This window comes from Berghia stephanieae, chromosome 3, assembly GCF_034508935.2.
Source record: "Berghia stephanieae isolate SIO BIC M18660-M18661 chromosome 3, UCSD_Bste_1.3, whole genome shotgun sequence".
NCBI classification, from domain to species: Eukaryota; Metazoa; Mollusca; class Gastropoda; order Nudibranchia; family Aeolidiidae; genus Berghia; species Berghia stephanieae.
The window spans coordinates 94383761-94396260 of record NC_088362.1 but is presented as its reverse complement, the minus strand read 5'-3'; the positions used below and the strand labels follow the sequence as shown (position 1 = coordinate 94396260).

Genomic DNA, 12500 nt, shown 5'->3' with positions numbered 1-12500 from the left:
GAAGAAGAAGAAGAAGAAGAAGAAGAAGAGAGAAGAAGAAGAAGAAGAAGAAAGAAGAAGAAGAAGAAGAAGAAGAAAAGAAGAAGAAGAAGAAGAAGAAGAAGAAGAAAGAAAAAGAAAGAAAAAAGAAGAAGAAGAAACAGAAGAAGAAAAGAAGAAGAAGAAGAAGAAGAAGAAGAGAAGAAGAAGAAGAAGAAGAAGAAGAAGAAGAAGAAGAAGAAGAAGAAGAAGAAGAAGAAGAAGAAGAAGAAAAAAACAAGAAAAAAGAAGAAGAAGAAGAAGAAGAAGAAGAAGACGAAGAAAAGAGAAGAAGAAGAAGAAGAAGAAGAAGAAGAAGAAGAAGAAGAAGAAGAAGAAGAAGAAGAAGAAGAAGAAGAAAAACAAAACAAAACAAAAGAAGAAGAAGAAGAAGAAGAAGAAGAAGAAGAAGAAGAAGAAGAAGAAGAAGAAGAAGAAGAAGAGAAGAAGAAGAAGAAAGAAGAAGAAGAAGAAGAAAGAAGAAGAAGAAGAAGAGAAGAAGAAGAAGAAGAAGAAAGAAGAAGAAGAAGAAGAAGAAGAAGAAGAAAGAAGAAGAAGAAGAAGAAGAAGAAGAAGAAAAGAAGAAGAAGAAGAGAAGAGAAGAAGAAGAAGAAGAAAGAAGGAAGAAGAAGAAGAAGAGAAGAAGAAGAAGAAGAAGAAGAAGAAGAAGAAGAAGAAAGAAGAAGAAGAAGAAGACAGAAAAAAGAAGAAGAAGAAGAAGAAGAAGAAGAGAAGAAGAAGAAGAAGAAGAAGAAGAAGAAGAAGAAGAAGAAGAAGAAGAAGAAGAAGAAGAAGAAGAAGAAGAAGAAGAAGAAGAAGAGGAGGAGGAGGAGAAGATGATTTTCACAATTTTTATGAGCAGCTCTTTTATTGTAGGCATACACCCATGCCAACCTAGTAGGAATACAGGTTTGATAATTTCGATTATTAAAAAAAGAATATGCATTCAGAAGGCCCGATGATGAGTTTAATCCAGCCAGCCATTTTGTCCCTATATGATAAGACCTCTTCTTTTTTTTCTCTCTCCTCTCTCTTTTTGCAAACTCAAAAGTACTATTCTTTTAGCAAAATCATTATATCGCCTGAGCCAGGTTTGTTTCAAAATACAATGGTCTCCGTTTATAAGCTCAGTCCTGGGGAATCAAGTTAGAACATCCTTAGAGCCAGATCGTGCTCATAGGAAAATAAGTGTGTATGAAATCATGAAAGTCACAGACAAAGAGTAAAGGTGTAAACATTGTCTTACCTTACACTGTAAGAACACTTAACATCCCTGTAAACTGTTATCATCAAAATGAGCTTCTTGATCGTTGATTAATTATTGTGACAGTCTGAGCTCTTACCCCACTCTCAGCACTATATCAATATCAATGACACCAAAAGTGGACAACGTGCCCGTCACTAACTCTGCCCTCCCCACGTACCGTTTCAATGAACTACCAAACCTGCCTACTGCCTTGTATCATCACTTAAGATTTTATAACGGTCCTGCATTGTCCGTTTCATCAATGACGCGTTAATTGGTTTGTGCAAGAGAAGTAATGATAGAAGAGAGGTGTGCACCATACGTTACTCGCAGAGCATATTCATTTCTGTCTTGTGTTACCCTTGTTTGTCAATCTTTAGTAAATTACTCATTTTCTCTTCTTCTTTCTTTTCTTAAGTAATGGTAATTAAACATGCTTGTTAGCTGAGTCCTTATTAGTGTGCGTGCTTAAAAAGGGGTAAATTTATATAGTAGAATTTCTGTTTTGCGCCCCGAGCGTTCTTATAACTGGATCTTGCTTGTAGCTGGAGATAATTGGAGACCATATGATTAGTAATCCATCCAAGTCATTAACTGCATAAGTTGGAGTTTAACCAAGTTTTTGTTACGTCCATCATCAAATAAAAAGATCACACAAGAAATATAGACAATAGCAAAGAAAAACAATGTAACTTTAATCGTTGAACATGGTCCAAACTGAAACATAAAAGTTGCAGATTATCGTGGCAGAGGGATGAAGAACACAGCCTCAGTAACAATCATTTGCTACTCATAGGTAGATTTAACAGATCAGCTATACACAATTACTGCTGGGTGGACAAAGGATTCAGTAAAAAAAAAAACTGATACGCTTCCCACTGCTTGTGAATGATCTTCCAACTGAGATAAAGGCTTCCATGCCATTACTTTGGTTTCCAGTTATATGCAGCATCGAAGCAAGAGAATAATGTGTTGCTTCAATAGCCTGAATAAATTCATCAAATAGGAATATTGCAATACTGGTGAACTCCATAAGTATGATGAAGTGCATTGGTGTAAAAGGTGAGAAAAATATGTTGCCACAAGACCCTTGGTCCTTTGTGCTATAAACTGATGAAACACTTTTAAAAATATTTTGACCATAGATTAAGATGTTACCAACTTGCCAAAATGTCTTAAAAGAAATCTATACCAGGAAGTTGGATTCATTGAAGTCTCTTGGACAGGGTCTGTGACCTCTCGTTGAATGCCACATTGGCCTGGCAGAAGGCGATCAAAAAGAAATAGGCAAGGCCAAAGGGCATTAGAGAATAATGTTGACACTAATTAATTTCGAAATTACTTTTAGTGAAAGAGGAGCCAATTTAACTTGGTTAAGTTGATTAAGATAAACAGACTGTCTATTTGAATATGACGGGTACAAGTGCAAGATAATCCAGTCTTGTTTTACAATGCAAAATACCTGTTCAAGTTTGGCTCGATGATAGATGAGAATCATGGTCAAAAGAAATCTTCAATATTTTCTTACACTAAATTTTGTATGTAGAAGAGACTAATCACAGATCGTTGGGCAGAAAAATAAAGAAAAATTATTTCCCTTTTTATAGCAGCAATGTCAGGGTGCTACAGTCAGAATCAGAAGACATGTCACTTTTGGAAATGATGTTAAAAAATTGTGGTTTTGCAAAATTGCGAGAAAAATTTTGCAAGAGCACAAACTCGTAACACAGATATTGCCGAAGTGTACATCAGTTGATACTTTTGCTTTAGGCCATTTTGCATACCTAAACCAACTAAAGTTGAATGCTTGTTGAATATCAGAAGGCTATGACAGTTTGAATTAAGACTAATTTTAATGTTTACAAACAAAAAGTATGCCAGGAATGAGCATTCAAGACATAGACTGTTTGATAGGCCATATTGAATCTGGCTGTTCTATCAAGGAAGTTGTGACTTTTCAGCCTCAGAGAGAAATCAGTTTCAACTTATTTGAAAAATACTAAAAAATAATTTGGTAAAATGGAAGACAAGGCAAAGTCAGGTCAATGACCAGTTACAATTGTTGTTGTAACTAGAGCAGCCGACAATCGTAGTATTAGCAGAAAGACAGTTGTACATCATTTGAAAATCGTTGGTTTCAAGAAAATGCTCTGTTATGAGCGTTATAGATCCAGGGTTTACTTTGCTATGCACCTGTGGTGGAAATTTGACAATTGGTCTCCTACTCTTATTAAAGATAAAGTTTGTTGTTGATTCATGTGACAGATGAATTGGTCATTGGAAAAGCTACCGGCAATCATTATTTTTTTTTGGTAGTCCTTCAGAGTCCATGGGAAAAGAGTTATCTCCATTTCTACAGCCTGTAGAAACGGACAAAAGGAATTATGTGCTGCCCTTTGAACAGGATGCTAGTCTATTGCAAAGTACTTTCCACCAGATCTAACAGACCCAGCTTCCCAATCACAGCTGGGTGGACACACGGGTCAGTAAAAAAATTCACGACTTCACATGGAATCAATCTCACTCCCTTTGCATGTGAAGCGAGTGCACTAACAACTGAGCTATCGAGAAACGTGTATGAACGACGTTATGATGAATATAAAATTGTAGTTTTTACTGAGGCAATGGTAAGTTGAAAATCTAGGGAAGTATTTAAGGTGGATGCAAAAATGCTCTTTATAGGATAGCATTGATGGTTGGCTTTCTGCTTAAGAGTACATAAGCCATTCCACTGCTGTGCCTAAACAACACTGAACAAAATATGTTGATGCATGATTATGCACCAGCACACATGGAAAACAGTACAAATCAAGTCTCAACAGGGGAAAAATCCAAACGTTTCCATGGCCCCCAATTAGCCGGTGTGTCTTTTTTACGAAACCCGCCGAAACCCAGTCCCAGGTTCACTCCCCAATGGTGTACACTTCCCTGAGTTCTAGGTTCACTCCCCACTGCCACCTACTTCCCATAACTTTGTCGGGATTCGTTGGGTTTCGGCGGGTTTCGTAAAAAAGACACACCCCAATTAGCCCTGATCTCAACCCATTGAGCATTTATGGGCATCAATAAAAGGACAGTAACTACACAAGGAGAGAGATATTCTAGGGAAGTCTGATGACCTATTTCACCTGCTGTAGAGAAAAGGGACATACAAATATTTCTGAGGAATGCTTATAATTTTTTTTAACTAGAGGTTTTATGTAGTGCAATATCCACTAAACATGCTCAAAGCACTATACAAAGGGTTCCTGACCAACAGCAACAAGTAACATGTAGAATGAGACGTGTCACCTGTTAGTCGATATTACAATTTTTTGGACATAGACAACGCTGTTAACGGCCCGGTACCCATTTTACACCTGAGTGCGGTGAGAGAATGTGAGTAAAGAGCCTTTTCCAAGGAATCAACTATGCGCCGAGCGCGAGGCTCAAACCCATGACCTTCCTATCCGAAAGCGAGTGTCATACCACTAGACCACGAAGCCGAAGACGCACGATGACAAGCGTAAAGAAAAATTAATCACAACAATCTATTTTCACTTTAACTTCCAGAAGAGAGCGAATGCTCGAAAAAATATTGTAAACAAAATTATCCTTGAAATAGTATATATATATATATATATATATATAATATAATATATATATATATATATATATATATATATATATATATATATATATATATATATGCTCAGACGCACACACATACAGACACACAGACACACACACACACACACACAAACTAATAAAGTGGAACATTCATTCAGTTTTTTAGCCTTAATTAATTTTCATTTTTACTGTCCTGTCCTTATCAATAATTAATAGCAGATCTTCACATGCATTTTGCTCTCTCTCTCTCTCTCTCTCTCTCTCTCTCTCTCTCTCTCTCTCTCTCCAACGACACAAACACACACACACACACACTCAAATTTAAAAAGTCGACCATTCATTCAGTTCTTTAGCCTCATTTAATTTTCATTTTTACTGTCCTGTACTTATCAATCGCAGATCATCACATGCATTTTGCTCTCTCTCTCTCTCTCTCTCTCTTTTTCTCTCTCTCTCTCTCTCCCCTCTCTCTCTCTCCTCCAAACACATAAACACACACACACACACACACACACACAAATCAATAAATGGATCAGACAGTTCTTTAGCTACAACTAATTCCATTTTACCATCCTGTACTTATCAATAGCAGATCATCACATAAATTTGCTCTCTCTCTCTCTCTCTCTCTCTCTCTCTCTCCTCTCTCTCTCTCTCTCTCTCTCTCCTTCTCTCTCTCTCTCTCTCTCTCTCTCTCTCTCTCTCTCTCTCTCTCTCTCTCTCTCTCTCTCTCTCTCTCTCTCTCTCTATATATATATATATATATATATATATATATATATATATATTATATATATATATATATATAATATGAAACATACCCACACACACACACACACACACATACGTACACACAAACTACTTGCTACACCCAACTGTAGTTAAAACATCACTCACGTCTACCAGCCCACTCCCTTCCGTCCTTACACCAGTGAAAAATCTACATACAGTAGAGTAGCATCAAACTACATGGATGTGCAAATATTATTTGTTGTTTTATACATTAGAATACAAGAAACACTTGCTTATGGGCAAAACAAACAATGGAATCCAAATGAGAACTTTTGATTCTGAGTTATTTGACTGGTAGCATTTCTATGATCAAAGTGACCTTAGTAAATGCAACTTTACGAGCTAAGTTTCTTGTTAAATGCAACCTCTATGAATCTGGCACCATCTGTACTCTACTCTAAAACGCCTTAAGTTTTAGAATTTTGACAATTTTATGTATCAGCTTCATCCATCACTATAAGAAGTAATGGGTTTTTATTTATTTTTTCCGAAATGAAATAAAATTGTCAATTTATCCAAGCTTGCTAAGCATAAAAATGAAGTAAAATATCAGCTGCTATACAACGCAAAATCCACTAAATGAGCTCAAAACACTTTAGAAAGGGCCCCGTGCCAACGTCAACACTTATCATGTAGATAAGAAATGACGCCAACTAGGGTGTAAATAATACTATATCATTTTGACAGAAACAATAGTTACTATCTAGGCACTCATTTTGTATGTTGTGAACATGTGAATAAAAAAAAAGCAGTTCCCAAGAACTCAAACTTTATTGCTGCCCATAACCTGGGACCAACAGATAACAAGCCCTAGTCTCATACCACTCTACCACAAAGCCACAAATCCCAGTCTTGCAAAAATAGCAACCAACACAAAATTCGTCAGTAATAAATTGTTACATTTCAGTAATACTAAACTAAACCATATAAAAATGTTATAAACAAAATTTTATATATAAAATAAACTTTATTTTTGACCGCCACCATTACAAGTTAGCAATTAACTTAGCTATCATGGGTGAGGAAATTTCAGTAACTTAAGAAAAAAACAAATTATTTTCTCTAACACGTCGACAAAATTGCTGTGAAATCAAAATCTGTAATATATATTCCATTAGTCAGTAATTGTAATCAAATTTCTGTAACAATTACAGATGATCGATAAAAGTAGGCTGGTATGATCATGTTTCCAGACAAGTTCATAAATGGCAAGGCATAGAGTTTGCTCACCTTATCTGTTACCATGTGTCTTCTGCTCTTCCTCAACTGGAGGACATAATTGAATACATCAATATCGTGATCCAGGGAGTGCTTTTCAACATATCGTATCAAATGGTCTAAGGCAATAAAAGCTCCAGTCCTGCTTACATCAGCACTGACAAAGATACAAAGATAAATACTGGCAATTAAAACTGGAAATTAAGAATAACAGTTTATCAAGATTTTAGCTGAACATTTTAAAAGTCAAACTTTCCTTCGTGGGTAATAAAATGAAAACAATATTACAATAAATGTTTCTACCTCTCTTGCTCATGACAACTCTAGTTGTATAGTTATTTAATCTATATAAAAGTAAAAAGCGATTACAATGGGGAAAAAATTTGCTGTTGACACATAATGAGAATTATTAATATCCCCACAAGGCAATGGGTTCTCTACACTGACATGACACTTTTTATAAAATTTTGGCCAGAAAACTACTTTGATTTCAAATTGGAGAAACTTAATTGATCGATATTTGAAGTAGATGTAAAATATGTTTGTTTGAGATTGGTCAAAAGTGACTCGTAAAAGACAATTATAGAAAGTAATTAATTATCAGAGATTCTCCTTGAATATCTTTATTCTTTGTCACTTCTTAGGTCACGTCAGACTCTTTGACTATCTTGCAATAAGTTAATTGCTTATAATGCAACTCAAAATCAAGGCTCTGAAGCCTACTTGAAGCATAGTATAAACAGAAGGGGATGATGATAAGTGGGTTAAGGGAAAAGTTCAACATTATGCTTTTCTTTGTGATCACAACTTTTTCACACTGTCTTTCATAAAAGATGAAGAGTTAGTTTGTTAACAAAAGATTCTGTTTTAAAGTCTTTTAAAGAATGGTGTCATGTACAGCCTAAATACTTATTGTGTACACTGGAGTCTACCCACAAGACGTACTAACCTGCAGTGCACAATGAGAGGATCTATGTTGTCATCTAAGACTCGTTCCCGCACAGCCCTTACACAGTCTAAGACATCCCAAGCTGAAATGTTACTGTCCTTGTTCCACCAGCCAGGAATGGTAAAATGTAGCACCCTGCGACTTGTATTGCCCTAAAATTGCATACATTTTGCTATTGAATGTATATTATCAAAGTAGTATAAATCTATTTGATGTTTTAATTGTGCATTTAATGAAAGCACTGAAATTGACAATAACTATGATGATGATAATGATGATGATGATGGTGATGATGATGATAATGATGACGACGACGACGACGACGATGATGATGATGATGATGATGATGATGGAGATGACGACGGATGATGATGATCGATCGATGTGATGATGATGATGATGATGAGAGATGATGATGATGATGATGATGATGATGATGATGATGATGATGAATATTATGGCTTCTTTAGGGACTTGATGATGGGTAAAACTTGAATCACTCACAACTCCACTTTTTAAAAAGTATTTATAATAATATTTTGACCAGGAACATTCCGTGCAGCTAGAAAAAAATGAACAGCCCTTTTAATTACTACTGTGAAGTTGACATCCATATTATAAATCATAAGATACAATTTGAATAGTGAATACAACAAATTTTGAAAATGGCCATGTTGGCAGTCAGGAATCAGTTTGTCTATGGATCATCTTTTACATTTGTTGTTTACCTCTGGGTCAACTTTACTACTCTCTTCAACAATTTCAAAATTGATCAACTAAACTGTGGGACTATACAATGCTCTCCAAAACACAAATGAATTGGTTCTGCTTTTCTTTGAATGCTTGAACTTTTAAATACTACAAAGGTTTTGAAACTCAACATAAACAGCAAGTTTTTAAAAGCATTTTGGAGTGTATGTCACAGATATGCAATTCATAAAAACAACTAATTTGTTTAAAGACACTTATAAAACATGAATATCATGAAACTACCCAAAAATTTAACATATTTGACTTTTTGATCAATATTGTAAATGTCCCTGGGGTACTTATTAGCTCATGACTCAGGACTTTTCTCTAGAAAGTTCTTAGTTACAAAACGCTTTATTATATTTCATTCATATCTGCATCTCAATTCAATCTCCTACCCAGGTAAAACTTCATGACACTGGATCATGGCAGACAAATGGCTTTTTTATCATTAAGACATTCTGAAAACTTAAAAGATTGTAGAAGAGTCCTTGATTCTCTTTTGTTTTATTACCTCCTCACCTTAGAAACAATAAACTCTCGTGTTGTGCATTTGTTGACATTTGTTGAGCTAATGATTTTCACAATGAACTCGCCATAGGTGAAAGCTCGATTTGTGCTTTTTGGCCAATATTGATGTGATTTTTCCTGTAAAATTAAAATATTAACAGATTCATGGTCTTATAATAAATTCAAATTGTTTTCGGACTTGAATGGTTGAATAATCTTCAATGTGACTGACATGGAATACAAATCTAAAAAGTAAGGGAATGCTATTTTTTAAAATGTATCATGTGTTTGAAATGATCATTTAACCTTTGTATAATCTCCCAAAGCTATGCTTAAATTGTACAATACTCTGTCAAAATGGTAAAGCAAAGGAAGTATTATGTGGATGGTATGAAAGCTTATTGGCTTTGCTATTTTTTTTAACCAGTCAATTGGTTTGCTTAAATTTTTGTAGTGGGGAACTAATTTTTACTTATCCAATAGTGCAATATATCACCAATTACCTTGTTGCTTTCATTAGCATCTGACAACATGACGATGATTTTACTCTTCTCGTCCCAAACCATTCTCCAGAAATGTTCAATGTTAGCTTGCACGGGCCCTTGGCAAGCTATGTACTCATGTTTTGAATCATGACCCTAAAATGTTAAGCAAAAAGGTTATGCATGTTACTTGATCCCCCGCTTTTGTCCAGCAAAGTAGCACCATGAGAGTGAGAACAAAAATTTGAGAATATTTTACACCAATTCACAACTGATATAGGCGACAAGATTCCCAACATTTCATTTTATGCACTCCAAGTCAGCTGTTAAGTGTCCATTTTGTTTTAGTTACCTTATGTTACTTATATGTCACAATATGTTACTTATTCACTAATATGAGACAAAAAAAAGCAATAATCCAAAACAGATACATGCATTTGACCATCTCTTTTTTACAAAGCCTTGAATATAATTAAAAGAATGTCTAAAAGATAAGTGAATAACCCAAGTTTGAATTATTTTTTTTAACATGATACTCACCCAGCAGTGAATAAATTGCCAAGTTGAAGTTCATTAATTAAGAGCTGATGTTAGAGAAGGAAGATAAGTTCAATGGAAAAGTACTTAACAACAATCTATCATTCATCCCTAAAGGTAGCAATTATTTGTGACCCTCCGCCTCGAACCGGTATTAAGTCGGGATTTGGAAAACGAAGAAAACCGGTTTTAAAGTGGAAATGGTCAAAATTATCAAATTTCAGTTTTTGGTTGTTTCAGAAACTACAATCATTTTTCTACATGAAAACATAATAATTCAACATAAACATTGACGAGAAGTTATATAAATTTCAAGTTTAAAAATGCAACCATCAGTGACACATTCAAAACGAGAGTTGACTTTCTCTCAGAGAGCCACCCTTTTCAAAGCTTAGTAATACCGAGTCTTTTTCTCCAGCAATAAAATGTAAGATATCACAGCAAAGGGCGTGTCTTTATCTATCTCAGAGAAAGCATGACTGTTTCCACAATTTCATGGTTCAGCCAATAATGAACTTTAAAAACTGTAAACAAGTCTAGGTTTTTCCCTGACAACCTTACAATGAATGATTCTGATTGGTCAACGCTCATCACATGCGCTGTGGCTGTAGGCCATAATGCTCGGGCGATGCTTCATGACGTCAGCATGCGTGTGTTACATACGTGTGTGTTTGTGCATTTTGATACACACCACGTGCTTTTATATCTTTGTCTAGCTGCATTGAGGTGGGGGTCCTCCTTTGTCCCTCTTTAATTATTCATGAAATTTTAGGATATGCTAAGACTTAATAGGTCAACAGTTGCCCAATCTTACACTTACAGAGATTGTTGTAGGATAAACATTTAATTTTAAGTACAAAAGCAGAATAATAGATAGAGCCTTCAACAATTAATGAACTGTAACTAAAAAATGAAATGGATAGATAAACAGACAGACAGACAAACCTATTAATGGATAGATAGATAGATAGGTAGATGAAGGGGAGAGAGATTTGTAGATAGATAGATAGATAGATAGATAGATAGATAGATAGATAGATAGACAGATAGATAGGTAGATGAAGGGGAGCGAGAGACAGAGAGAGAGAGAGAGAGAGAGAGAGAGAGAGAGAGAGAGAGAGAGAGAGAGAGAGAGAGATGGATGTTCGTTTTGTCGTGCTTTCTTTGTATACTGAAAGAAAGGGGGGGGGGGGTTCTTTTTAGACAATGAACAATGTGGTGGAACGCTAAGGAAAACTTGAGAGGTTCAATAACATGTTTCCATGTAAGTCACTACAAATAAGCCCCACCCCTCCTCCTCAAGCGGTCATCTGACTCAAAATGGAAACAATGCAATGATTGATTTGACCAGCCCCTTTCTTTAATTGCAATCTCATTGGTCAATATGTTTCCAGTTGATTTACTATGACTTACTTTGTAACAAAATGCTTTCTTTAAACTATCCCTACAATTCTTTGCTCCGCCTCCATCCCTTTCTTCATGTCTACCTCACTCTCTCCGTCTCCCTTTTGTTTCTTTCACACATACAAACACACACACACACACACACACACACACACACACACACACACATACAAACACATACACTTATACAGGTTTCAATTTTTATTATATTTCCCTCGCGTCCTCTTAACACAAGCAGTCTCTCTCCCCTCCCCCTCTCTCTCCTCTTTTTCTCTAAATCTCTCTCTCTCTCTCTCACATGTGTCTGTTTGTGTGTGTGTGTGTGTGTGTGTGTGTGTGTGTGCGTGCGTGTGTGTGTGTATTTTACTCTCTCATTCTCTCTTTTCCTCTCTAATCCTCTTTCTTGATAATTCTTTCCGTGCCCCCCCGGCTTCACGTAGTTTCAAAACTGTACTTTCAAATTTCAACCTTCTTTAACTTTTCGCATTTTGAAATCGTATTTTCTATTAAATAAGACAAACATTTCACATTAATAATTCTTATTTCATTGATTCTTTATTGAAATATCAAAAATTCTTGAAAAAGTGAGCAATTGTCTGCGTTTTTTTCCCCCAGTGTTTTATTTGTTTTAAGAACATCTTACATAATAATGAATAACTACAAAAGTAATAATTGGATTGTTTCAAAAACGTGTATGTACATTATTAAATGTATAAGCTAAGCTCATGCCAAATTTCACTATTCTCGTCAAATTTTCGATGTCCGTATCTAAGGAGTTATCTTTGCCCATTGATTTAACTGTGCGTGAAAACGGTGCCTCACTTCAAAGTCGATTTTCTTAAAACTTGGTTTTCACACTCTCCCTACTTCAAACGGTCATATCTCGACAATGAATAATCAGAATTGTATAAATTTGGTATCAAATTTTAAAGCATAAAATAAGCTGTGATTGGGTACCAAAAACCCAAAATTGAAAAATCCGACT

General features: G+C 35.4%; 1 protein-coding gene across 1 annotated transcript in view; it reads right to left on the bottom strand.

Moving 5' to 3' along the window:
* Positions 1 to 12500, bottom strand: part of LOC144969394 (receptor-type tyrosine-protein phosphatase O-like) — a 41216-nt gene that overhangs the window by 4560 nt on the left and 24156 nt on the right. The window contains exons 7-10 of the mRNA XM_078908502.1: positions 9596 to 9730; positions 9105 to 9230; positions 7833 to 7984; positions 6896 to 7040 (exon numbers count right to left, since the gene is read on the bottom strand). Of these exons, the coding sequence (XP_078764628.1) occupies positions 6896 to 7040; positions 7833 to 7984; positions 9105 to 9230; positions 9596 to 9730 (558 nt within the window). The remainder of the gene's footprint in view (positions 1 to 6895; positions 7041 to 7832; positions 7985 to 9104; positions 9231 to 9595; positions 9731 to 12500) is intronic.